Below are 27,311 nucleotides of genomic sequence, written 5' to 3'. Positions count from 1 at the left end.
AGGATGTTTGCCAACAAGAGTCTTGTCTTCCAGCTGAATAACTATATCTATACCCACCAGACTTGCTTCCACCCAAAGAGATGCTAAGAATATTTCATATAACTTTTTAGGCCACATCTGGTTTTTACTTGTACTGACTTAAAAAATAACGTCTGTTTAATGTATAAGGAGTGTTTCTAATGTTTCATTTCTCCCTGTGTGTTGTGGTAGCTGCTGAACCCGGAAGACGACCTCCATCCTGGGAAGATCAGGGACAGCAATCGCTCCACCCTGCTGGCCACTATCCAGGAGCACGGCTATCCAACCATCAATCTGGGCATCGTGGGAGACAAGTATGCCTTTACGTATATACTATACTTGTTACACCTTCAATATAATGTTCATCATCTTGCTATCCTCCAAAACTAGCTCTCTATTTTCCTCCATTATTTCCTCTCCTGTGAGTTGATGGTTCACATAAGTGTGTGTGTTTCTCTGTGCCCCACAGCCCCGATGACCTTCTCAACGCTCTGAATGAAGGCATCAGCCGTGCTGATGTCATCATCACCTCAGGAGGAGTGTCCATGGGAGAGAAGGTATGATGGCAGAACACATCCTCAGTCATGGTATTGTCTTTCACTGACACCCTGTGGTGAAGGGGGGAATGACAGTCTTTATTTTAGAGGAAATGATGATAAAAACACCAAAACTAACAGATACTATTCATGGGTTGTCTGAGTTAACTTCATTTATGAGATTGATATAGTAACAGAAATATAATATTGCTCTTGTATGTTTCGACAAATGTCTGTGATTTTAATGTCTTTTTTTAGGACTACCTTAAGCAGGTGCTGGATATTGATCTTCATGCTCAGATCCATTTTGGTCGTGTTTTCATGAAACCAGGGTATGAAAATGAAACTACTTTATTCTCATGCAACTTTTCACAGCACAGTTATCAAATGCTTAAAGGTCCCATGACATGGTGCTCTTTGGATGCTTTTATATAGGCCTTAGTGGTCCCCTAATACTGTATCTGAAGTCTCTTTCCCGAAATTCAGCCTTGGTGCAGAATTACAGCCACTAGAGCCAGTCCCACAATGAGCTTTCCTTAGTATGTGCCATTTCTGTGTATGTAGCTATTGAGGAGGAGAGAGGGGGGGGCAAGGTGGAGGGTGGGGTGTGGCCTTGACCAACTGCCACTTTGCTCGTTTGAAAGCCATGATGTCTCTCTCTCATGGGTGAGTCAAATTCTCTGGGCGGGCAAAGCAGAGAAAGGGGAGTTAACCTTGCTCCTTATGACCTCATAAGGAGCAGATTCCAGATCGGCCCATCTGAGCTTTCATTTTCTCAAAGGCAGAGCAGGATACCCAGGGCTCGGTTTACACCTATCACCATTTTTAGCCACTGGGGGACCATAGGCAGGCTGGGGGAATGCATATTAATGTTAAAAAAACTCATAAAGTGACATTTTCATGCCATGGGACCTTTAACAGAAAATTTAAATAGAGTTTTGAGTTTAAATATCAGATGTACATTTACAGCAGTGTTGCATAAAATATTCAGATATACTGAAAAGTTGTTCTTCTTTTTCAGTCTCCCAACAACATTTGCCACGTTGGACATGGACGGTGCTCGCAAACTTATCTTTGCCCTCCCAGGTAGTGTGTGAAGTTGAGAGAAAGAGTGATTCATTCGCTGTTTCTGAAGAGGTGTTACTCATATATTTTTCTCCCTTTTTTCTGTTGTCGCTGTCCTCTCTCTCTCTGTCTGTCTGTCCTAGGAAACCCCGTGTCCGCTGTTGTCACCTGTAATCTTTTTGTCATCCCTGCCTTGAGGAAGATGCAGGGAATTTTGGACCCTAGGCCCACCATCATCAAAGCAAGGGTATGATGCACAGGGAAACCAGGGAAGCCTGACTCTCTGGTCAAGACACAAAAAGTCAAAGTTCATCATCTGTTGAGGCATTGGTGTTTTTTTCTGTTGAATGACCTGACACAAGGTCTCCACTGAGTATAAAAAAGTAGAAAGACTAGTTCCTATTTGCAGAAAGATACTTTCTCCTCCCATATGTGAACATTTGAGTGTAGATGCAACAAACTGCAACAGAGAGGAAAATAATCGTAATGTTCCCATGAACATTACGATTATGTTTGTACTAAAGTTCCTGCGTGAATGATTGCAGTCCATTGCATCTTAACTCATGATTTAATACTATTTTCATCATCCGCTTGATACATATTTATGAACACCATGTTTTGCTTTGACTTGGCAGAGGAACCAATCTCGGCCCACACTGACCTGAAGGCCTGCTCCCTGGTCATGAATATTCATAATTGTAGAACAAGAAAAGTCCTAATAATATCACTCACACTGAGCAGCCGCTGCTTGTGTCCGCAACTAGCATCATCAAGTGAGAGGTCTGGTCCCCTGCCATCATGAGTGCTATCCAGAGTGCTATGCTACATCATTTGCAGTTAGAAATCAACTTGAATGTATTACTGCCACTTAGTGGTGGGACTGATGGCCTGGAAGCACAGATGTAGCCAGATCATTTCCCTGAGCAGATGGCATCAGACCCAGGTCAAATATTAATCTGGAAAAACCTTTGCCTTTGCCAATAAAGTTGAAACAATGTCCACTGCCTTCTGGTTACCTAACATAAAAAGTATGAAAATGTACAAAAGTATGTGGCAGAAATTGGGTGGGCAGATAGCCTTTTACCCAAGTTAATTATATTTTGGTGAAAGTCCAGATCTGGGATTTGTGCTATTAGAATATTTCCAATTTACTACTACTGTGCTGTGTTAATGTGCTGGAAGGAAATATCTAGGACCTCCCTAATTCAGGCGGAAAAATCAATCCTTTCCGAAGACACATGCTAAATAAATGCTGAAATGCTCCAAAGCTTTGTAGGGATTATTACTGGCACCATTTTGCCTACTTCCAAGGTAAATAGACGAACACAAAAAAGTCTGAAGAGCCCAAAACTCCAGTTAAAGTAGTTTTATAAAGAACAACAAGCGCATTTCAGCTTGTGTGGCCTTCATAAGGGTCGTGTTTTTTTGTAATAGTCTGCACTTGACCAAGGCTTGGTTGGTGGCTTCGTAAGTGCCAGAATAGTGGGGTTTGTGTCATTGGACAATGAAAAGAGTGCCAGGATTCTAGAAAATGATCTGAAAGCCTATTTATTATGTATCTACACTATATGAAATGTATCTGAATTACAGACAAATACCCAGGGTGATGAAGAGGACTTGTTGACTTACGTCATTATAATTTCCACTGTATGTTTTTTTCTCTAGTTGTCTTGTGATGTGAAGTTGGACCCTCGCCCTGAATACCACCGCTGCATTCTGACATGGCATCACCAGGAGCCTCTGCCGTGGGCACAGAGCACAGGTACCAGAGCCAAAAGCTGGTAGCAAATAATGTGTGTGAACCAATGTGAAGGATTGTTTGGTAAGACACACATCCAAATAAGGCTCTAACTGGTCACAGCTTGGTGGCAAAAGTTGTCCAGCAAGGAACTCAAGGTTAAAAAAAAATTATAATAATGTTGAGATATACAGTTTTAAATACTAAAAATAAACAAACTCACTCACTGAACTGCAGTTAATTTATATAATATCATAAATACATGTTTTCACGCAAATATGTGGAACAATTTGGGATATTTTAAAGTTAATATCATCCAGAAAAGAAAACATTCTTCAGACACAAAGAAAAGTTACATTAAAAGCCTTAATTCAAGGCATAATTGCACTTGCAACGTCAGAGGGTCTTCATCAGGGCAGAAATAATAAAGTAGAATGATTACATCTGTTAATCTATAAAGACACTCTGGAAGTAAACATTATTCTATACCACAACCACCTTAGGTTCTCTGCATTACTGATTTACACTAATTAACCTAGCGGCTGACCTTTTAGTCTTTTAATGTACAATATAAAATCATAATGAAATAATGAATTGTGTTTCATTATGATGGGATAAAACAATAAAAGTAATTCCAAATTTCCTTCATGGGTTAGAACCTGATTTAAAGTATGTTGTTCTCTCTCTGCTGAAGGGAACCAGGTGAGCAGCAGGCTGATGAGCATGCGCAGTGCTAACGGGCTTCTGATGCTACCTCCGAAAACAGAGCAATACGTGGAGCTGCACAAAGGCGAGGTGGTTGACGTCATGGTCATCGGTCGGCTATGATGGCATCACAGAGGGACGGAGCGTCGGCGTCATATAGCGAGGGATGGAATGGGTGGTTCACGGTGCATGTCCACATATCATTGACTATTCTGTAATATGCAACGGCACAGCTAGTTTTTATTGATTTGGATAACGTTGAGGTATAGTCAACATCTTGATCACAATCTAGATACATATGAAAAAAATTAATTTAAAAAGATTATAGTATTTCAAACAAAGAAATATAACTTTTAATGAAAAAAAATCTAATTATAAAAAGAGATTTATTCTGTAATATATTATTATGATTATTCTTATTCTTCTTATTATTATTATTATTATTATTATCATTATTATATTAAGGCAACTTCGTTCCTTTCATTGCAATTGCTTTGTGTGTTCAATGCTAGACCTTATCTATAGCAGTAGCATTTTAATAGACAGCTGTAGGTGCCTGCCAGGACAAAAAAAAAGAAAATTATTATTTTCTCATCTTTAGTGAAAAAAAAAAGAATCTGTTTTTTGAAAATGAAGAAAACATTGAGGAAGACTCCAGATTTCCCATGGTGCTCAGCTATAAGGAAGAGGGGGCACAACAAGACCACTTCCTCTTTTGAGCGCCCATCAAGGTGACACTTCTGTTTTTCTCTCATTAGTATGCATCATAATGGCTTCACAAAGAGCTTTGCTTGTTGTTTATCTTGTGAGTCTTGTTTATGTGCGCAGTGCCAAATGCCTGGGCAGGGAAGAGGTGATGTTGGGATGGGGAGGTGGGGGGTGGGGGGGGCACAACCCAGTCTGCCCAGACCCTGAAGCTTCCTTATTTTCACAGTGACTGGGTGTAAACTCTGCCCCAAACCCCTCCCCCAAGGGGCGAGCTTAACCTTGGAAAAATAATCTTTTATTTGATCAACTATTTAAGAGTTTAAAAAAAAAGAAAAGAAAAGAAACAGCTTCTTTAAGTGCTGACAGCCTTTTTAACCAACTTCACAAAAAATGTACAGAGAAAATAAGAACCATATTGTACAGATATATGTGACCAGCACTCCTAAGGAAATTATTAAGCAATGAGGAGACATTGAACAACGCTGTACTATAACATTTTCTGTAATGATATGAAACTGATGAAAGAGACTAAGATAATAAAAATCCTTGATCATTATGTAAAAAAAGTTCTTGTTGGGTTTCCTTTTTTAATAAAATATATCTAAAGAAAAAAAATGTAATTAGTGATTTTCTTCTTTGGTGCTTAAAGTTTTGCAGGTGGTAGCCTAAAGGTTAGAGAAGTGCATGAATCACAAAAGGATACCTTTCTTACCAACCATTGTCGAGGTCCATGGGAATACATTTCCCAAATGTGAATGTGTTTAACTGCATTAATATGAAGGTTTTCTGAGATTTACTCAGCAATTACAAGTAAGAATAACTCGAGTATTGAATTGAGTGAATTTCTATTTTTTTAACCTTATACTTTTAGTTGTCTATATTTCAGAAGGAAATATTGTACTTTTTACCGTGCTACATGTATGTGGTAGCTATAGTTACTTTTCAGATTAGGTTTTCCATAAAAAAGCTTATAAAACAATACATTTTTAAAGATTAAACCAATGGTTTCCAAACCCTTTTGGCTTGTGACCTGTTACAAAAAAGCCTTGTCATGTTTCAGATTATTCTGTCAAGGAGTTGTTTACAGCTCCACCTTCCCCTCTAAACTCCTCAACTGGTTTTATTTAAATAACTGTTTGAGGCCCAAAGAGTTGAAATCATCCAATATTTCACAAAAAACATTAGCGGGAATGAATATAAATTTGTGTGGCAAAAATTATTTTTTTCTTCTTTCTTCTCCCATTAATACTTATCTCACGACCCCCCAGATTTGTCTTTTATTTTTGGAGGGGACCCGACCCGAAACTGGGCTCATGTCAACCAGCTATAACAGTAAAATGCTACTTACACATTAATATCAGAATAATATAATCTAATAATGTCATATATAACTGTCAGTCACAGGGGCTATTTTTCGACAGAACAAGTACTTTAACGTTTTATATTTTAAGTACATTTTTGGTGATATTTTACTTAGGTAAAGTATCTGAGTACTTCATCCCCCACTGCTTCTTAGATGATAAAAGAAAAAAACAGCTGCATTTGAATGAAGCACTGCAAAGCAAAGGGGGTTTTAACTGTCTCTCTTTCTAGGAAGGTAAGTATTTAAGAATTTGGAACTGGCAGGAGAGAGCCTAATGAGGAAAAGAGGTTAAGCACAGCGGTGTCAGAAAGGATTAACCTAATAGAAAATACAGCAGGAAAAAGGCAGCTTCAGGCTTTAGTGTAGATATTTCTGAGGCTGCATGAGATTAGACAGTTTCTGTTCTGCTCTGCAAGGTGAAATGACAGTAGATCCCATTAGTTGGTGATGATTATGCTGTGACAAGAACTTAGTTAAATTTATCTATGTGAATGGGTGGAATGTAAGGGGATCAGTGTGAAGATGATTGTAGAAAATAATGGAAAATTCTTCATACCCTCAAGTGCAATAAGTGTATGTTTATTTATTAGAGGATACACTGACAGAGTAACAAGCATTTCTGCTCTGACTTGCTTCATGAGTTTCAAATTTTACAAGAGATGAGGCTAGTGGGAAACAAAATAGATGGTAGAATAATTAGTGATAATTTAGGGTCTGCATGCATGAGAAGGCTGGAATGTATGAATTGCAGGTACAGCAAATTCACCAAATAAAGGGTTTGACTATAATCTGTGTTTTGCATGTGATAATCTGTAAAGAAAAGCAAGCCCAGTGACTCAGATTCAATAACGAAATCTATCACTATTGAATCCATGTGTGCCTAATAAAGTGGCGAGGGTATAGTTTAAGTAAGATTTTGAATGCATGGCTTTTATGGAGTGTTATTATATTGTGGTATGCCTACTTATATTTGTATTTATCACCCTTGGCTGTTATTTGGGAGATGTGGTCATTACGTGTCTGGCAGAGGGGGGCGCTGTGGAGCCCAGTGTTGCCAGGGAGACGACTGAAAACACAGTTTCACAGAAATGGCCACAACTGTCCCGACTGTGCCCGGACAAATCTCACTACAGCGGCTGAACGCGGTCCTGTGAAGACCGAGAGACATCTTGTGCTTTTCCTCACCGTGTGTGAATAAAACACACGTTCCAGAGCGTTGAATTATAAAGGACTAACTTCTTATTGCCTAAAGCTGTTCAGCTTGCTATCTTTGAAGTGGTGAGTACACGCAGTATGTTATGGGACAGCTAACGTTAAGCTAAGTTACGCAGTTAGCGGTACCAGGCTGCTAAGCTAAGTTGGTTTCTATTGTTAGTACAAGTTACATTTTACACATTTAAATTAATAACAGTGGGTTTTAAATGATAAAAGTCTGATGTCGCTGCTGTGTATGAATGTGCCACAGCATTGCTCTTTTGTAAAGTTGCAATAGGAACGACTGTAATTTCTCTAGTGACTTATTGAAATAGCGTTACGTGTAACGTTACACCAATAAAACGTTACCTCAAGCCAAGCCAGCAACTGCTAAATTTTAAACCACATAACTAACGTTATGACTTATGTATGAGAATATTTTCTATTTTCACTTTTAAGATGTAGCTAGCTATGCATGTAGCTAATTATAGCCAGAGACCTGGTGGTGGAAGGTAAACCAACCGCAGCTGAGTTTACCCATCACTTAGGTAGCTTTTAGTGATAACCCTTACTTTTATGATAGCATATTCTAGTAGCCTAACAATTTACTTACTTCTACTTTAGGAGCTGTAACTGATTGACATTTATACAAGTACTTTTCTGAGCAAATTCTAAAATCAATAACTCACTGAGTGAACTTCTGAGTGTATCTATTTAATTAGAAAGTAGCCTAAAGTTATGCTGTCATGACACAAACAGGAGGATATGTCAAGCCATAGCATGAAGATGTTTTGTACTGTCTGTATCTGTATATATCGGTATGTTTCAGTGTTGTACTGGCTGTCAAAACAGATCTTCCTCTGGGACAATAAATCAAAATCTTAGTTTCAGAGGAAATAACTTGTTAGGACATGTCAGAAATTAAAAGAGTGTTACCACATTGAGGGGCATCAAAAAACTGTAGGGGAATAGTTTCAAAAGATTAGAATAGTTAATAGTCTTTAGATAAGAACGGTTATATTAGGTATGCCAGCATAGGAAATGCCCCTGTCATAATTAACTATAGTAACTGTTTAGACAAAGTAGTCTTTGATAAGTATGTTGAAACCTACCACTGGACTATCTGTGAGGAAATATTCTAAACTCAAGGTTCACGGCATTATCCAGATCTTTCAGCCATATCCCACAGCCTTATTCAGCAACTAAATACGACTTGAATTGTTTTCAACAAAAGATAATCCTTTATTAGTCCCACAGTGGGGAAATTTGCATAAAAAGTGAGGTAACTAGGACTGCTTTCAAATTATTGATAGCCTAGCACTATTTTCACTCATAAATTCTGGATTTATTGTACATCTGAGTGATTGACGTGAAATGTGATGCACAATAAGTTGTAGGAGGACAGGGTATTATCAGGACAAGATGGTACTATGTTGGTTTATTTTTGAAACTGTAATGGAGGTCCTAGTTTACCCAATTTAACTTGAACTCTAAATAGATCCTTTTCATTTGGCATAGTTTGTGCCTGTTTCGGTGCATCTCTCGCCAAACCCTCTTCAGTCAGTTACTTTGTAATTATTTCATATTTCTGACCTTTCAGTGTCACCTCACACGGTTCATTTTGTGCGCTCGCTGATATGAGCTTAATTAGTCTAATTTGACATCACATTACATGATTAGCTCTTATTTCATTTTGCAGAAATGTCACCATCTCTGTAATCTTGTAAACTTGTTCAACATATATAACTGACACCAAATTATTCTTATTGCCTCGTTAGTTTGTTGGTAGTTTGTGTGTGTGTGTGTGTGTGTGTGTGTGTGTGTGTGTGTGTGTGTGTGTGTGTGTGTGCGCGCGGGTGTGTGTCTCTACCTAGGTCCCTTATGTACCGTCCCAGCATCTCTCCCAGTGCTGTTGTGGCCGCTAGAGTAGGGCATGAGATCCCAGGATTAATTAAGCCCACAGGAACAGATGGCCCACCGGCAGTCTCTGCTGTTTGTCAGCTGAACACCGCCACTCTAAACGTAGCTAAATGCTTCCGCCGGGGAGGGGTTTGGGAGCTTGGTCCAAAAGCTGGGGGATAGACCTGCCAAACATAATTAGCTGTGGGAAGTAGGTAGGAGAGGGGGAGGGCCGCCATGAGGTAGCAGGTGACGTGTGTATGACTGACTATATGACATAAGATGGCTTTCAGTGAGAAAGCCATGTTTATCCTTTTGGGACTTGAAGTTTTTCCTCCATGCACACAATAGATGTCTTTAAATGTTAAGTGGTAATGAGGGCAAACGTGTAAGTTTTTATCTTTTTCACAATTCTGCTTCCAGGAAATATGCAAATTCAAATGGAATATCTTTTGGGGGGCATCCGTATATATACTGTAGGCTACAGATGGATATTTGTTATTAAGCTGTTCATGAGGACGGGACAGTTGGGAACAGGTGTACCCAAGTAAATGGCTGGATGATGCTGAACTGAAAGGATTTAAGGTGACTGAGGCCACTGGCCAGGGAGCTTTCCATGTTAGGAGTTAGATTAGTGGTGTGATAGATAAGAGGAGGTAGGAGTAAATGCCCTGGTCAACAGGTAGCCAGCTGGAAGGGGAAAAACACATTTATTAATGTAATGGGAAAATAAAATAACCCCAGATTCACCCTTCACCGCCTCTAAAGTATAAAAAAGGGAATGTGTTGGCAACCAAGGCTCCAGAGTTCTCCGGTATCTTTATTATTGTAAATTAAGCTATCAATTACTGGTGCAAACTGAGGCATATCTTATGTTATCCATTAATGACAACCTTCAACTTCTGTTTGTTTTGTCAACAAGGATAGTAGTTTTTTTCTAACCTTTTCTGAATTTAGTTTACAAAAAAGTACACCTTTTTTTATTTATTTTTTTACTTGACTGTGTTTACCATGTAAACACTTATATAAAGTAAATAAATGTGCTTAAAATAACAAGGGAAATACATTGTAACCCTCTGTTTGTATTTCAGGATGACCGATCACAGAAAGAACATAAAGGCTGACTTCCTCCTGTTGGCGTGAAATGGCCTCTGTTTTGAGCAGTGCCTTGTATCGCTCAAGCAGATCTCAGTAAACGCTGGTTTGAGCTGGATGCTGCTGCAGCAGGGATGATCATGTCCCATATGAACGGTTATGTGCAAGAGGCCTCTGGTCAGGCCAAGAGCCACAGGGAAAGGGCAGTGGACTGTCCAGGAGAGGAAAGTAGCCTAGTTAAATCTCCACACTGCAGTGCCCACATGGAGAGGATTCAGCACTACCAGGAGGAGCTTAAGAAGAGGAGAGAGGAGGACAGCAGGGGGAAGCACGACATAGACCCCAATGCTTCACTGAGGCTCAAGAAGCTGTCACAGAACCCCAAGGTGGGCATTGACAATCCTACCTTCGAGGGGAAGGAAAAGGCCACCAAAGACACATGCTCCCAGGAGGCTGTAGTCGGTGAGTTGAAAGGTGAGGGTTGGAAGTTCTTTACTGGGGTCAAAGAGGGTGGAAGGAGGAAAAAAGGTCACAGAGAAGGGGAGGAATCTAGACCTCTGAGAAGAATAGGGAGTAGCCAGGTTTTACAAACATTTAGTGAAAACAAAAGGAGTAAATACAATGACTATTGAGGGACAGAGCAGAGGGGATGGTAGTGGAGGAGGGTGATGTTATTTAGGGGCTGTCCACCATTTCCACTAGTTAGTGTCTTGGTCTTAACTCTTTACTGAAGAGCGCAGAGTCCATTAGTTGCCACAGGAAAACCTTTCTGAATGAATTATATTGATAATACAAAAGGGTATTGTATGTACATTACATATGTACCACATTTATATCTTATTTATATTTATCACATTTATCTATTATAATATAATATATATATATATATATATATATATATATATATATATATATATATACACACATATACACATATCTCACACACTTCAATTGTTAAAGCCCTTCTCTCTCTCTCTCTTCTAATATATGTAAAGAAATTGATTAATTGTGTACACCAATAAATTGAAACAAGTTGGGTGGTTGATTTTACTTTATTGCCAAGAGTGTCTAGTGAGAGCAGGGTTGAGAGTCGATTGTCATGCAGAAGGTTCTGACATATTTGATTGTCTATAGCCCATACAGCAAATTACTCACATCAGACCCCTTTTCTTACAACGTGATGTGTGATAAACACACTTTTGCAGTTGGTCTGAATGACTTTGTGACCATGAACATGCGTTTTTGTAGGATTACTATACAGTTCATACTATTTTTATACCATTGGATTATTACAATAGTATTAGTGTACACTGTAGGGTCAACCTCAACTATGAAATCTGCTCATCTCAATCTAATACATGATGAACATTACTGTAGAGTGTATGTTGTTGCAGAAAATAAATCCTATAAAATGTATACATACTGTCTGCTATGATTAATCTCCAGTGTAAACACTGCAGCAACTCAAAGTCACTTAAATAGAAACGCAGACTCCGGTGGCACAAGGTCAGCATTCTGGAGCAAACCTCCACTGCAGACTCACTGTTTGATTTCTCACTGGAAGAGAAAAATATCCCCAAAATAGACAACTCCCACATACTGGAAATCTTCCACTGCAGCTCTTAAAGAAAACACAGTTTTACCCTACATTCATGATGCACCGATCAGACAGATGTGGACAGGCAGGCAAGCACCACACCTCCGAAAGCAGCGGGATAAAATCTGGGTGACTCAAGAGCCTTAATTTAGTTTCCCTAGACTTTTTTGCGCCTCCAAAAGTCATCAAACACTCTTCATCAACCTCCTAAATTTGGATGTCTGCATATTATTTGTATCGTCACTTTCTCTTAGAAATAATATGGTTTTAAATATAACAGACAATTGGAACCCTTATTAGCAAAAGGACACCCATAACTCTTAGTGTTTTGAGTATTGCTGAATTACGAGATGGAAGACCCTGTGTTTCTTTGTATTGCCTCTGTACTGTTCCCATCACTGTCTCTGCCTCTTTCTCAGAACTGGTGGAACTGCTGCAGGCTCTGAAGTGGGCGCAGCACTGCCTGACTGATGCGCAGAGCCAGCAGGATGCAGAGCTGATAATGCAGCTCCTTTCCAAGGAGGACTTCAGGAATGCCTACACTATCTACAGTGCTGTATCCCAGCAGATGACCAGAGTCAGTCCCACCTCACCCCTCACAGCACAAGCAGAGGATCTCTGCCAGGAGGTACGCATAATGGTCATTTTGAAACTGAAAACAAACAAAGCACGTTGACTGAACCAGGGAATTTTTTAGACATTTTTAACCATATCACAAAATCTATTCCGTTGCTCATGAGACGAGTGGTGGTCTCCACAGATGAGGCAGTTTGTGCATACAGGCACTCGTATGGTATTTGCCAATTTGTGTTTTGGACCACAGTTAGCTTATATTTAGAGGCAAGTACCTCTGTTGGTGAAGTATCTGAACAATCTCAATGAAGCATGAAAAATATTTGCTTGAGGTGATGATTATTTCAACAAAGCTGCCCAAAAGACAGCCATGCCAATTATGAAATGTAAATTGTCTTGGTTAACAAGGTGAGTTAAAAGAAAAATTAGGGATTTGTTGGATGCATGCCATGCATGCAAATTGGAGGGGAAAAAAAGTTGGCAGAGGGAAGAAAATGTTTACATGGAGATTTTATTAGGGTGAAAAGAGGGTAAGATGAAATTAGAGATGGACAAGTAAGGAAAACGAGGAAAGCATGAACCAAAGTGTAAATATATGGTTTGATTTCCCACTGGTTTGAAAATACACTGTATAAAACATCACAGTGTTTTTATTTGAGTCCTCTGTACACCAATTGCTGTTTCCTCTTTAAATAACGGTTGGCAGTGCTGACTCCTGAGCCCCAGTACAGAGAGTGACAGAGAGCAAGAAACCATCCTGGTAGTCACGTTTGAGTAGGTGGGAATGTGCCACACCTGACTTCCTTGTTGACAAAACACAAGCCATTTGGTCTCTACTGAAGCAAAGCGACAGTAATTGACTTGTGTCCCTGCAGAGCTGAGCTTTTGCACGTTGAGTGTTCAAATGCAGCCTGTCACACAGAGCTTGGTTCCCATAAAAAGACAGAAATTGTGATATGGTTTGCTATGAATTAGGTAGAAGCTCTATACAGCAAAGACAGGCTACATCCACAATAGGCACTTCATTATGATATGTGTCAACTTTTGATAGGTATAACATGAAAATATGTTATACAGGCTAACACAGTCAGACTGGTGCAGTATAGCTGGGCAATATATTGATGTTATATCGATATCGTGATATGAGACTAGATATCGTCTTAGACTTTAGATATTGTAATATCGTAAATTGCTTAAGTTTTGTCTTTTGTTGGTTTCAAAGGCTGCATTACAGTAAAGTGATGTCATTTTCTGAAATCACCAGACTCTAGCTCTAGCTGTTCTATTATTTGCCTATTATATCCACATTATTGATGATTATTTATCTAAAATCTAATTGTGAAGTTATTTTGTTAAAGCACCGATTGTCAACCGTACAATATTGTCACAACATCGACACAAACATATCGTGCTATCTGATTTTCTGCATATCGCCCAGCCCTATGGTGCAGTGTGATTTTTAGCTGATGGCTAGATGTGTAAGAGTCAACTTTGTTTTGACGAAACAGGCTGTTAGAGTTAATTCAAAGGACACCAAGCAGTACTGCTACAGAATTTGAATTCCAGTCTTGACAGGAGTGGTTTAAGGAAAGAGTCGCTGAGTAAGATGATCTGTTTTGCTTCACACACACACAACACGTCTTCCTGGGTACAGTAAATCCGTGTGTGCACTCGCCCACGAGGCACAGCTCCCGCACTTAACAATGCGTAATAGTTTGAGCTGCAGTGTGTCTAAAGTAAGTGGCTGTGCTGTGTGACACTCAGATTGACTGTTGGGTAAACTAATCTCCCAGCAGCCCTTGGTGCTGGCTGAGCGGTGCAGCACACTAAAGAAGGAGGCCAGGATCTGGGCGGCTAGAAAAAGAAACTCCAGCAGCTTACAGCAGTGTGGGCCGAGGTACAGTGCTGCTGGGGGGCGTCATCTTGTTAGTGAGAGCTTTGATTAGTGTAATGGATGAACTAAGCTCCAAACAGGCGATGAACAGGAAGAGGCAGAAAGACAGAGTAACAGAACACCAAAATGCCTACTGTTGTTATTCAGTACACAGTCCAAGGCACAAACAATAGCATCTTCCCACTAAATGACAACACAAGAACCAAATGATTAAAATAGAACCATGTAACAGAGAGGAGAAAATGAATACAAATGCAGCAGAGTGGAAACTCTGAAAAGCCACGGAAGAGAAGAGAGAGCTAAAGTTTAGATAGGTTCTTTCCAAGTTTATGCTTGTTTAATCTGGTTAAATACAGCATTCAGGTGTAAACACACAATGAAAATGAATCCTGGATTGTGTTTTAGTTTTTTAAGTGTCAGCAGCACTCAACTTTGGTGGTGTGGAATGTGTGGCCCTGAACATTGATTGATTACTATACAGTTTATACTGGTATTATATAGAATTACTACAATAGGTAGTTGGTGTTGGGTCAACATGGGCCTCTCAACTATGATACTATATAGGTTCTTCTCTATTTAGTTCATAATGGACATTACTGTAGAGTATAAGCTGTTGCAGAAAATAAATCCTGATAGAAAGTGTTAACGTCAGCAAAATGTTAAAGAAATGTGAAAAAAAAGTACTCAGACCAAGCAAGGGATACAAGCAAAGTAAGATGAAAAGATGGTTTGTCGAACCTGTTATATTATTAAAAAGCAATGCACACATCTGTGTAATAATTTCACGGGGAGAGTGGTGCTAAAGGAAAGGTTATTATCGTGAACCACTCATGAGGTTTTTGGATGTTTTGTGTTTGGGATATCTCAGCACAAATAGAACTGAGATATGATGTGTAAAAAGTTGACCGTCTGCCCTGAGGTTTGTGCTAGTAAATGGGTCATTGAGTCACCAAAATCCAAAGAATGTACCCCATTAATGTTTTCAGATGTCAGATGTGGGGGCTTGAGACACATGGCTTAAGGCCAGGTAGTGCTAAAAAAGAATAAAATAAACTAGTTTGTACGACGTGTTGTCTGACCACGTCGGAAAACAAATGTGTTTGTATCTGTTCCACACTCACAGACAGCTGAAAAGCCAGCTGTCATAGACGGGCGACGTCACGATAATCGTTAAATACAGGGGCAGAGGAACACATTTTCCCATTCGTAGTGTTGCACTTGGTTGTTAACATTGTATGTTGCTTAAGAAAGAAGTTCAAGCCCTGGCTCCTTTCTCACCTCCACACAGCTGGCCAATCACGAGTGAAGTGTGTGTGTATGTCAGATTAATTGATTGATTGAATTTCGGAAAGTTACAGAAATACTCGGACACTCGGTTTTCAAAGCTATTCGACCCTCTGACAAGCATTTCTGACGGAGTATACTGGCAGCCATAGAGTCAAATCTGACTTGAGTCACCGTTTTATATACAGTAGTTAATGTTTTAAGAAACATGAATTAATTCTTGACATGACTTTGGTTCTAGTGACTTGAGACTTTAAACTCACCGTAGTTCGGTGTCTGTGTTTCTGTTCAGGTCCAAAAGATTCTCCAGTCCAGCCAACAGATGGAGGGTTTGGAGCTCAAGGCTCTGCTCACCAATCCTCATCTCCAGGTCAGATGTCAGCTTGCCAATTGTGACTTATAATAATAATAACAATAATATTATTATAAGACAACAAATTAGGCTCAGCAGAACCTCATAGATCACCTTATTTATTAAGTTAATTTGCTAATAATTGGAATACTGAAAATATAATTATTGTTGTGATTTCCTTATTCTAATAGGATAATTGTTTCTATTGCACCTTCCACTGGTATGTCAGAAGTCAGGGTTAAGTATATAATAATATATAGACTATCAGAGGAAAAAATGGGACTTACGGTACAGTTTCACTTTGCCACCTTTTGCCATCATAAATACTAACTGAAAAGGTAGACCAAATGACAGATTGCTTCATTATGATACAGTATACTGTACATCAGAAATAATGAAAAATGGAAAGGCACTTTATGAAGGAAGTTATGAGTTTATGTCATGTTGGTGTACCATAACCTGGCAGGAATTTGTTCTTGCTTTATGGATTAAATCTTTTATGACAAATTAATTTGATCATTTGTTATTATTAGTTATTTCAGGGTATGAAAAAGTCAATTAATTAATCTAGTGGGTCTCAAGAAAGGCCATTATGTAAATTAGGTTGTAATGTGGGCCAATTCTCTTGGTAATGAAAAAGCATGATTGGTGTGTTGGTGTGCACTCTTCTTTCAGCAGAGTGCATTTCAATTTTTTTGAAATTAATTAGGAATAAAAGGCAATAAGAAATGTAAAAGATCCTGTTGATTTATGTCCTGTGTATTTGTGTTGAATACAGTCTGTAGATTTGGTGTTTTTAACAATTTCTCTGCAATGATAAACAGTATTTTAGTCTATATAAATAAAAGCCATATTTAACCTTTAATAAGATGCACTCCTGTGGGTGCAAATATTGTCCTGTTGACGAAGTCTCTTAAATACAGTAATGTTGCCGATGTAAGATGTTACAAGATGTAACTTATGTCTTTTTGTCCACTTGTTTAGACACCTAGCATGCTGATAGTTGAGTTTAACCAGGTCCAATTTGGCTGTAACCGGTTTAGTAAGGATCAGTGTTGGGAGTAACGCGTTACAAAAGTAACGCAATTACAGTAATGTATTCCTTTTTGCTGTAACACAGTAATATAACGCATTACTAATTACATTTCGGTAATATTATTACCCGTTACAATCTCAGTAACGCGAGTTACAACACATTTTAACGCAACATTTTTTAAGAATTTCCCAACACCGCGAAGCATTTGTTAACAGGAAAAAAAAGCTGTGAGTATTATTTCATAACATCTGTGTCCCAACAGGTGACGGTACGTCAGCGCGGACAGCAGTGTGTCCGAGCCGCTGACAGATTTAAACATGTCGAGAATTGATGTTTAGGCTTGTTACACGTAAATCATTGCAGTTTATCAGCCGTGGAGAGTAACTCTGTAGTGGAATGGCTTGACGACCAAAAACGCTTGTCTTTTACTGTGACCATTTACTGTTCAATATGTTGCTGTCATGAACGGTAATAATTATTACAGATGCAGTTTTACAAACAAGAAAGTGAGCAACTTAGCTTGACGGACATGTTGCATCCATAGACAGTATTTGTTGCATCAACAACATGCATAACAGTTGCATCTAAGTAGGCTAGCAAGAGTACACAAGGTATACAACCGACAACTTCCGTGTAGGCTACTTCAAAATAAAAGCACTTCCTGTGACGGTTCACAGTAAAACTAAATTACTGTTAAACAAATAAGGTTGTGGACCTTTTCACATATCAGCTGTAAATCAAGTACTGTAAATAATGTAAATAGTGAGTTTTAATCACACTATAATTGACAATTTCCTTTAGACTGTTTTAAACTAAACATGAATTTCTTATTCAAGTGCTTTAAACAAACATTTTACAACAATGCCGTAGTCTACTTCAATACAACTGTAAGGTACTTTTAATTGAGTATTTTCATTTTCTCCTACTGGCCTATTGTACACATTACTTATCTATTTTTTATAGCTTTAGTTACTCTGCATATTCATATTAATTATACAAAATATTATGAATAATCTGTGATGTATTAAAGTGGATAAAGATGAGACTTTATTGATCCAGTGGTGAAATTCACAAGCTAGCTGCCAAGTCAAACTTCTGCTGTTATTTTGGTGAAAGTAACTCAAAAGTAATGCAAAAGTATTGTAACGCATTACAATTCAGGGACAGTAATATTGTAATATAACTAATTACTCTCAAATGACAGTAACTAGTAATCTATAATGTATTACATTTTGGAAGTAACTTGCCCAACACTGGTAAGGATCATACGATACATTGCCTAGGCTGCTGCTGGCACAGCCGACTAGATGGACAATTAAGATGTTCGTCTTAGGTGCCCCACATGCTCCATCTGTACAGAAACGATTAGACATCACAGGTACAGGCAGGCCACTTCCACAGCTGTGTAAGTAGTCACATAAAAAAAGACTTACACTACCTGTGCATCTCTTTAGTATTTTGTATGTCAACATGAAAAGAATCAAAACAGAAATCCAAACTGCATTGCTTTGAGGTGGCTTGAACTGCTGATGCTCTACATTTGTCAGTTTAAGCTTCAGTGATTCTTCTGTAGAAAAAAAATGTTGCCACATTATCAAACATCAGCGTCTATTAGAAAGGCAGTAAGGTGAGAAAAGCCCTCGGGTAGATGATGCTGCCGTGATTTTATGGTTGAGGGTTTTGACAGGGGAGCGCCAGGGGTCTGATGTTTGACCTACGTGACTGTGAACTACCAATTCTCTCATTGCCCTGTTAACCCCTCCACTTAGCTGGATCCATTTAGCCAGCGGGGGCAGTATGATGTGATGCTAGCCTGCCTTGTGGCACAGAAAGTGGAACAGATTGTGTTGGTTTCTCTGCAGGGGAGCAGTGAGTCACCCTGTAGTCTGTACAGGTAAACAATCTCATACCCAACACTAACGGACAGGTACATGTGTGAGAGGAATAGGGCCCCCTCAAGTCCACCTGTCTCCATTTCACAATTTTCTAGGACAACATTTTCTCGCGAGCAGGGAAACCAAAGGTGTTTGATGATTGATGGCGGTGGATCCTGACCCCTAAATGCAGGTGGAGATTAAAACGGATTGTGGGGACGCCAAAGCTTAGCCTGGCCTCCGCTCTTTTAGGTCCCCTCCGCTGCAGGATAGAAAAACTAATTTGGACCGACGGTTATTAATTGTGGGGTACGGAGTGCTTGTCACATTAAATAAAGTGAAGTAGCATTCTCTGTATTATTTCTGGCTTAGAGGTGGGTTTGCTGACTGGTCTTGTTAAAAAGATGGGGTAGGCTGGTAGCAGGTGCGTGTTTAAGGAAAGAGTTTTTGAAATTTGTTTGGTATCTTCTTTTTCAGCCGTTTACACTGACAAATGCAAACCACTTAATAAATGTGTGTAATGTTGAAAACCATGCCATGATTTATGATCATTACCAACCATAGTCACTATAAAGGACAACATCTATACAGATATCTATTCAGAATCCAGTCATGCATTCATTCTCTGTACCTCACGCTGCCTCCTTTATTTTTCTGTCTGTGTTTCTGTCTGTTACGTGTTTGTAAAAAATTCTGTGCGTCCGTACTGTTTGTCTATATGTGTCTCTCTCTGTGTTTGTTTAATGTGGCAGGCACTGATGCAGGCCCATGACAGTGTGGCAGGGCAGGAAATGTCAGAGGAAGATGTGGTCGAGTACCATGGAGAGACCGTTAAACTGGTGCGGCTGGAGAAGGCCCGTGACACGCCACTGGTAAGACGCCATCTATTAGTCTTTTTGAGTCACTGCTGCTACCTTCTGTTATTGCTGTGTACATGCGTATAATGTCTTTGTATATTTTTCCACAGCTTCACAACAAGGATAGTTGTGTACACATCCAAAAACCTAAGTTGGCACTATATATATTAGGGGTGGGAGAAATAATTGATTCTTAGATGCATTGCGATTCTCTCTAGAACGATTTGATTCTCGATTCAGATAAGTTAATAATCGATTTAAAAAATAAAAAATGATATATATATATATATATATATATATATATATATATATATATATATATATATATAAAATTATTTTTTAAATGTGTTGATTTTTATTTAAAAGTTACTGTCTCCAGACAAGTACAAATCAGAAAACCGAGTGACTGAAAGAGAATGGGATAATGGACAACAGTTTAGGCAAGAGTGCAGAAAAAAACACACACAAAAATGGCCAAAAGGGAAAAAACTTAAATTTTGTATATATATACACATGATCTAATAAGACATTAAAATAAGACTTAAAATAATTAGGCAAAACACATATAGGTTGTTCATCTACTTTATCACATTATATCCGACACCTCATCATGTTCTAAGAAGCCAATTATCCACCTTTAAACATGACTGAGCCTCTGACATGGAAGATTACTGGGAGAGAAGGTGACTTTCACAAGTTTAAGGCATAAGTAGACAAAACATTTCATTAAAACTTGTGTGTGACAAATATATGTCAAAATCTAAGCTTTGTCTAGCTGCTTTGTCTAGGAAGTGATTAGCAAACTCTGATTTATATGTATATTTTTTTAAATCACGCATGGAAATGTACATAAAAAAATTGTTGCATTGATAATCGGTTTAGAATCAAATCTTTGGCCTCTGAATCGGAATCGAATCGTGAGGTGCCAAGAGATTCCCACCCCTAGTATATATAACTACAGTATAGGGGTGGGAGATATTGACAAAAATGAATATCTCAATATTTTTTTTCGATATCGATATTCAGACGATATTTTTGAAATCCTTCTAGAAGTTTAAAGAAGCCCTGTTCGGAGGCTATTTCGGTGGTTCTCTTGGGAAAACGTACAAGCAAGATGAAATCATAACAATAAACAACATTATTGGAAGCAGTCCTGGAGCTGGGACAGGGCCGGGTCAGACTAGGTTCTGATAGTCTTTCTCCTTGGATGTATAGTCCTGACTGGGACTTATGCTGGGATCAGGAGTTGGATGTGATCTGACTGGCCCAGGTGAGGGAGAGGTGCAGTTCTGTGTGCTTTTTTAATGTTGGAGTATACATGGTCTAGTGTGTTCTTCCCTCTAGTAACACAATCTACATGCTGGGAGAAAGCTGGAGGGGAACAGACTTTTAGGACGCCTTGTTAAAGTCCCCTGTATCCCGTATCCAGGTGATCGCGCTGCAGTTTGTTCACTATGGTTAGCAGTGAACCAAACTTGTGCTAACGTTAGCATCGGGGGCTATGTAGACGGCAGTGTGCTGTTTTCGTAGTAAATAAAATGGTCAGTATATTACCGACAGGGCTCCAGGTCAGGTGAGCCGTGCTGGGCAACGATCCTGCAGTTGGTACTCCATTCATTGTGCACAAAAAGGCAGTCCTCCGCTTCTGGTCGTGCCGGAGTTATTTTCTCATTCTGTCGGTAGATAGCTAGCTCGGCGTGCTAGCGCCGACAACAACCTGGAGGGCTTGGTCAGGCTATGTCCTCCGGGATGTTATGAGCCGTAACGGCTGTGTTGTATCGTGGTCCTGTATTGATTAGTTCAGTGTGGCTGTACGTACTTGTATAAATATACACCGACAGGAGAGCCGCTGCACAATCGCGCGCCGCCATCTTTGTTGACATGAGTGAACGTCATAACACACAGGTATATAAGAACTAGTAGCAGCTTACTCTTGTGCGGGACGATCGTGATTTTGTACAAAAATGTACAGTCAAACAAACCCCTACAGTATTAACATCGCTACATATAATTGTTTAGAAGGTTATAGTGTGCGTTATTTGTTTTCTCTTTAACTTCCTTCAGCTCTTTTCATGTTTGGGGGGTCGGATTGTACAAATTATGAAATATTCGATATCCCAATTTTGCATATTGTCAATTTGGATATTATCGTCTAAACGATATATCGCCCACCTCTACTACAGTACAATGAAAATTTAAAAACATCCATGCAGCATTCAATTAGTGTTATTTAAAGGAACATATATGGATCCTAAGTATCTGTGTTATTGTGTTATTTATTGTTTTGTGTGTATTGTGTGTACATCAAGTGACAAAGCCTCTATTGTCAGTGTTCACCATGCTCCACCAGTCACATTTATCATGTGGGTGTGTCAGTGTCAGTGTACCCACAAACCAACAGGGCAGCAAAATGCCTGTCAGTGTGAGCTCCAAAGGGACATTTGAAAACATTGAGCAAGACACAATGATGTTCACCATATGGGACATATTTCTTTGTATTCAAGCTGCTGTGTGTGTGTGTGTGTGTGTGTGTGTGTGTGTGTGTGTGTGTGTGTGTGTGTGTGTGTGTGTGTGTGTGTGTGTGTGTGTGTGTGTGTGTGTGTGTGTGTGTGTGTGTGTGTGTGTGTGTGTGTGTGTGTGTGTGTGTGTGTGTGTGTGTGTGCGCACGTGTGTGTGCGCGTGCGTGTGCGTGTGGCCATCAGGGTGCGACAGTACGTAACGACATGGACAGTGTGGTGGTGAGTCGTGTGGTGAAAGGTGGAGCAGCAGAGAGGAGTGGCCTTCTCAGTGAGGGAGATGAGATCCTGGAAATTAACGGGATTTCTATTCGTGGGAAACACGTCAATGAAGTCCACGACTTACTGGTGAGGACCAGAAGTTATCCAGTAGTCTTTTATTAATTAGTGATTTGTGGGAAAATTACTTTATTTTAATTCATGTGAGGTGCTTGAAATGCCTTGAAAACTAAAAGTATGTACATAAAAGGCATTCAAATTTATTCAAAAATGGTGGTCTCACTTGTACCGTCGACATTAGGTTTCACAGACAATGTAAATTCACTTCTAGTAGTTTGACAGACATGTAATTAGGTGGTTGTTGTTGGTAGTGTTTGTGGATTTTACTCTCACAACTGTTCTTCTTATACTCAATATAGACACACTCACTGCATTTATTTCTGAAAAAAAGTCATTTATTTTCTTCTGTGCCAATTATAATGTATTTGAACATAATTTAACATAAATAGCGGAGCTGTTGTTTTTTAATAGATGCACTCTCAAAATAGACTGCAAGTTTGAGGTAAATACAGTTCATATTGTTTTATGGAAATGTGATCCCTGTCAGGTTTAATTCTTTGCTTCTCATCTTTCCCATCAGCAACAAATGCAAGGCACTCTGACCTTCCTCCTCATCCCGAGCTCTCAGATTAAACCTGCCCCACACAGACAGACTGTGGTAAGTCTTTAATGATGTGGTTGTGTGCGTGCGTAAAAACGCCTGTCTGCATGCATGCGCAGCCAACCTTGACGTTGTAAACCCTGTCCTCAGATGCACGTGCGAGCTTACTTTGACTACGACCCCTCCGATGACCCCTTCCTGCCGTGTCGGGAGTTGGGCCTATCCTTCCAGAAGGGGGACATCCTCCACGTCATCAGCCAGGACGACCCCAGCTGGTGGCAGGCCTACAGGGACGGAGATGAGGACAACCAGCCTCTGGCTGGACTCATTCCAGGTAGGGATCAGACCAGGGCTGAATATCAATATGTAGTTTATTGCTTCACAAGGGCAGATAACAACTGCAGGGACAAACACACATCTGCATGATAGTAACGTTTAAACCTGTGTAATTTACATGTAACTACAAACTGTAAAAATGGGTTATGTCTTAAGATAAAAAATTCATGATACGACCATAAAATAAATTATACTTGATACAAGCGTATCAATGATATACAGTAAACCACACAGGACTTCCCCATCCATCCTTAGTAATACTTCAGAATACAGTCCCAGTAAAGTACATACGTTGTCTGTGACTAATAACAAACTTGGCACTACTATCCTGGCAGGAAACACCACCCATCTGGCACATCAAGGAGATTTAAAACAAACACCTAAGAATTATTTGCGATTACTCTCTGACTCTCTGACGTCTGTTGTGGCTAGAAGAAAATGAAGTTAAGCACTGGAAATGGAAGGAGGGCCTTCTTTTTACATGCTCAACACGTCTGGAAAGTCTAGGAAGATTATGAAAAACTGTTGTAGGTAGAGAAGTTTTAGACTTGTTGGTAACGTTTTCAATTTTCAGCTCCTGAGTGTTGTGTTCCAGTGCCTGCAGCTGTGCATGTTGTCCATAAACTATCTATAGACACATATAATTGAACACCAACCAACATGTTCAAGTCCATACATTTTTAAATAAATATGGGCTTTTGAAATGGAAAATACACTGGATTTGTGTATCTATATTTACAGTGTTGGAGAGCTGATCTGCTTATCTTTGCTTTTCCCTTTTTTAGGGAAAAGCTTCCAGCAACAGAGAGAGACCTTGAAGAAAACTATAACAGACAGGAGTCGAGAGCACCAAGGTAAGCGGAAAATGTTGAGACGCACACTATGCGGTGAGAAAATACAAGATATAATTTGCAAACATTTTGCATCCACCCTGACTCACATAAAAATAGAATTTGTGTTGTCTAGATGTTGTAACAAAGTGAAATGATAATACCCCTTTTTAAAGCAAACATTTCTGACTTGTCATTTCTTCAGGGAAGCTTTGGTATGCAAAGAAAAACATAAAAAAGAGGAAGAAGAGCACGTCTACCTTGAGCAGAACTACTGGTAAGAATAAATCTACATGTTCTTTCTTTTTTTATCTCTCTGTGCCTCTTCAGAAGCTTAACATTTTGAGAAGTAGGTTGCATGTTTGAGATTGTGCTCCCTCTTCTTCAACAACCACTGTTAAGAAGCTACACTCTTAACCCACAAAACTCCAATTGTCACTTCTCATTAACTACCAGTAAAAGACCATCCTGGGCAGCTTCCAAGTGTCCACACATTGTCAGTGTTAACCCCACACGCTAGCCGAAGTTGACATGTCTTGCCACTCTCGCAGCAGCTTGTCCAGACTCGTGTGTCACAGGTCAGATTATTCCTGTCTTCACAGAGGATCAGAGGAGGCACCAACAGGTGCCCAGCAGGTGCCTAAATGGCTTGAAGGGATGTGTGATGTTGTTGGTTAACACATAGAAACCCATATATACTCAGACAGAGACACACACTGCTCAGTGGTCAACAGTAGCAGACTGGGATTTCCTGTGTCTCTCAGAGGGTCGAATAGGAAGCAGGACATTGTTATAAAAGACAAAACCTTCACACAAACACAGGAATGATAAATATAATATTTTCACCCGCGTCCAAAGAGAGGCCAAAGGTCAGAGTTAGTTACAGAACAGCAGCCCAAGAGCTAGAAAGGATTTAGTATGCTAGTCGAGGTTGTTTGATTAATCCCTCCCAATTGTCTCTTCAGACTACGACGACATCCTGACCTATGAGGAGATGTCGCTTTATCACCAGCCTGCTAATCGTAAACGCCCCATCGCTCTGATTGGTCCTACGAACAGCGGTCACGATGAGCTGCGTCGGAGGCTTCTGTCTATCGAACCGGAAAAGTTTGCTGTCGCTGTTCCACGTAAGTCCACACTTTGTCAAAGCATGAGGGACATGGCAATATCAAATATGCATCAACAATTAATGATTTCAGATGAGAACCCTGAGATGACACCCTAACATAATGTGTTTTAGGGTTTGACATACCACCTTTCTTCAACTGTGACTGCAAAAAAATCTCAAATTTTCTAATATCAAAACATTTCACTGACAACTTAAAAAATTACTTACTATGTATTTTTGTAAGTGCCACTTAGTACAAAAAAGCTAGAGGATTTTTTGCAGTAAGTCAAATTAATCTGTCCTTCTTCATGGCTCAGACACAACTAGAAACTCAAGGATTCATGAGCTGAATGGGCGCGAGTACCATTTTGTGAGTCGGCCTGCCTTTGAAACCGACTTAGCGGCAGGGAAGTTCATTGAGTCGGGGGAATATGAGAAGAACTTGTACGGCACCAGCACTGACTCAGTTCGACACATCATCAACTCTGGACGCATCTGTCTGCTCTGCCTCCACACCAGGGTAGGAGACTGAGTACTCTTACTGTCTGGACAATTCCCAGCATTGTTTCTGTCTAAAATGTTAATTACAAAGCACATTTCATCCCTCTGTGTTGATCTCAACCATTGTGGCTTGGCCAGAACATGATTAAGCCTTTTCAAATCCCATAAATCTCATTGTTTTTGGATTGATAAAAACTCATTACTGCTGTCTGATAAAGAAAAAAAATGTATAGTCCGTAAAGAAGACGACATATTAGTGCTTGGTTTGGTCTTTCCTTCCATTTCATATATTCATATGTTCTTCCTCTTGTCAGTCACTGCAGATATTGAGGTCCTCCAACCTCAAGCCCTATGTCATCTTCATCGCGCCTCCTTCTCAGGAACGACTACGCACCCTGCTGGCCACAGAGGGGAAGACACCAAAGGTACCCACTACATACAAGATGAATATGTACTTTGTACATGTCATAGTTTGTACATAGTGTATACAGGTATTTGCATTACAGAGGCAACATCTTTTAACAAAATGAAGCATTTAAGATTTATCACAGAAAGGAAAACAGACACTCTTTGGCAAAGCAAGGAAATAAGTTATATTAAAAGCTTTTTTTAAGTCTGGTTTTTACCTCACTGGGTCTTTATCAGGCAGAATACTTTACTCCTGGTACTCTAAATACACCGTATAGAAACAATATTGAATGACATGAAATAATCAACAGATAAACAGCTATCACAATGATATCAAATTATTCATGTTATAAAAATAAAAAAAGAAATAATGACCATATAAGCATTTAAGATTTGTGTCCAATACAGATCATTCATTTTAAAAGAGTCTTAAAAGCAATGTCTCGTTTTCTGTGCACAGCCTGAAGAGCTAAAGGAGGTTATTGAAAAGGCCCGCGAGATGGAGCAAAATTTCGGCCACTTCTTTGATGCAACCATTGTGAACATGGATCCAGACCAGGCTTTCCACGAGCTGCGCAGGCTGATAGACAAGTTGGACACTGAGCCACAGTGGGTTCCCACCTCCTGGCTGTGCTAGACGTCACGGGGTGTCACTGCACGGCGCCTCAGGGTAATAGGGGTGGGAAAAATGAATGTTCCTGGAGATTTAAAATTGAAGGATGGACAGTGGTGATTGTCACAGGATTTTCACTTGCACATTCTCCTCGTTTATAGAAGAGGTGATGTTCACCACATGTTGCAGGGATGGACTCAAGTTTCTTACAATTCTTTATGTTCTGTGTGTGTGTGTGTGTGTGTGTGTGTGTGTGTGTGTGTGTGTGTGTGTGTGTGTGTGTGTGTGTGTGTGTGTGTGTGTGTGTGTGTGTGTGTGTGTGTGTGTGTGT

At 39.6% G+C, this 27,311-nt stretch overlaps 2 protein-coding genes across 5 annotated transcripts in view; both read left to right on the top strand.

Moving 5' to 3' along the window:
- The window catches only part of gphnb (gephyrin b), a 96,952-nt gene extending 92,597 nt beyond the window's left edge, over window positions 1-4,355 (top strand). Inside the window, exons 16-22 of the mRNA XM_028605802.1 lie at window positions 211-332; window positions 488-575; window positions 813-886; window positions 1,576-1,640; window positions 1,763-1,866; window positions 3,285-3,381; window positions 4,052-4,355. Coding sequence (XP_028461603.1) covers window positions 211-332; window positions 488-575; window positions 813-886; window positions 1,576-1,640; window positions 1,763-1,866; window positions 3,285-3,381; window positions 4,052-4,185 — 684 coding nt within the window. The 3' untranslated portion in view covers window positions 4,186-4,355. The remainder of the gene's footprint in view (window positions 1-210; window positions 333-487; window positions 576-812; window positions 887-1,575; window positions 1,641-1,762; window positions 1,867-3,284; window positions 3,382-4,051) is intronic.
- Window positions 4,356-7,216: 2,861 nt separating this feature from the next.
- Window positions 7,217-27,244, top strand: pals1b (protein associated with LIN7 1, MAGUK p55 family member b). 4 transcript variants are annotated; one of them, XM_028605206.1, is made up of 14 exons: window positions 7,217-7,411; window positions 10,318-10,783; window positions 12,338-12,546; window positions 15,962-16,039; window positions 19,684-19,803; window positions 22,491-22,652; window positions 23,164-23,241; window positions 23,335-23,518; window positions 24,306-24,374; window positions 24,556-24,627; window positions 25,316-25,477; window positions 25,776-25,978; window positions 26,274-26,384; window positions 26,828-27,244. In XM_028605206.1, the coding sequence occupies exons 2-14, from the start codon at window positions 10,456-10,458 to the stop codon at window positions 27,002-27,004; spliced, it is 1,953 nt and encodes a 650-aa protein (XP_028461007.1). In that variant the 5' UTR covers window positions 7,217-7,411; window positions 10,318-10,455; the 3' UTR covers window positions 27,005-27,244. The 4 variants fall into 4 exon arrangements, with proteins under 4 accessions (XP_028461007.1, XP_028461009.1, XP_028461006.1 ...); XM_028605208.1 differs by having other exon boundaries at window positions 10,318-10,795; window positions 19,696-19,803; XM_028605205.1 differs by having other exon boundaries at window positions 10,318-10,795.
- The last annotated feature ends 67 nt before the right edge of the window (window positions 27,245-27,311 follow it).

The sequence above is a fragment of the Perca flavescens genome, chromosome 18, assembly GCF_004354835.1.
Source record: "Perca flavescens isolate YP-PL-M2 chromosome 18, PFLA_1.0, whole genome shotgun sequence".
NCBI lineage: Eukaryota > Metazoa > Chordata > Actinopteri > Perciformes > Percidae > Perca > Perca flavescens.
The sequence above is the reverse complement of the archived record's forward strand: the minus strand, read 5'-3'. Positions and strand labels throughout refer to the sequence as shown.

What these genes read in the sequence shown, in the direction of transcription:
- pals1b (XM_028605205.1), top strand. Translation starts at nt 10,456, where the DNA reads ATGATCATGTCCCATATGAACGGTTATGTGCAAGAGGCCTCTGGTCAG. An exon ending in TGCTCTGCCTCCACACCAGG is followed by an intron (nt 25,979 to 26,273) that starts GTAGGAGACTGA and finishes TCCTCTTGTCAG; the next exon opens with TCACTGCAGATATTGAGGTC. An exon ending in CAGAGGGGAAGACACCAAAG is followed by an intron (nt 26,385 to 26,827) that starts GTACCCACTACA and finishes TTCTGTGCACAG; the next exon opens with CCTGAAGAGCTAAAGGAGGT.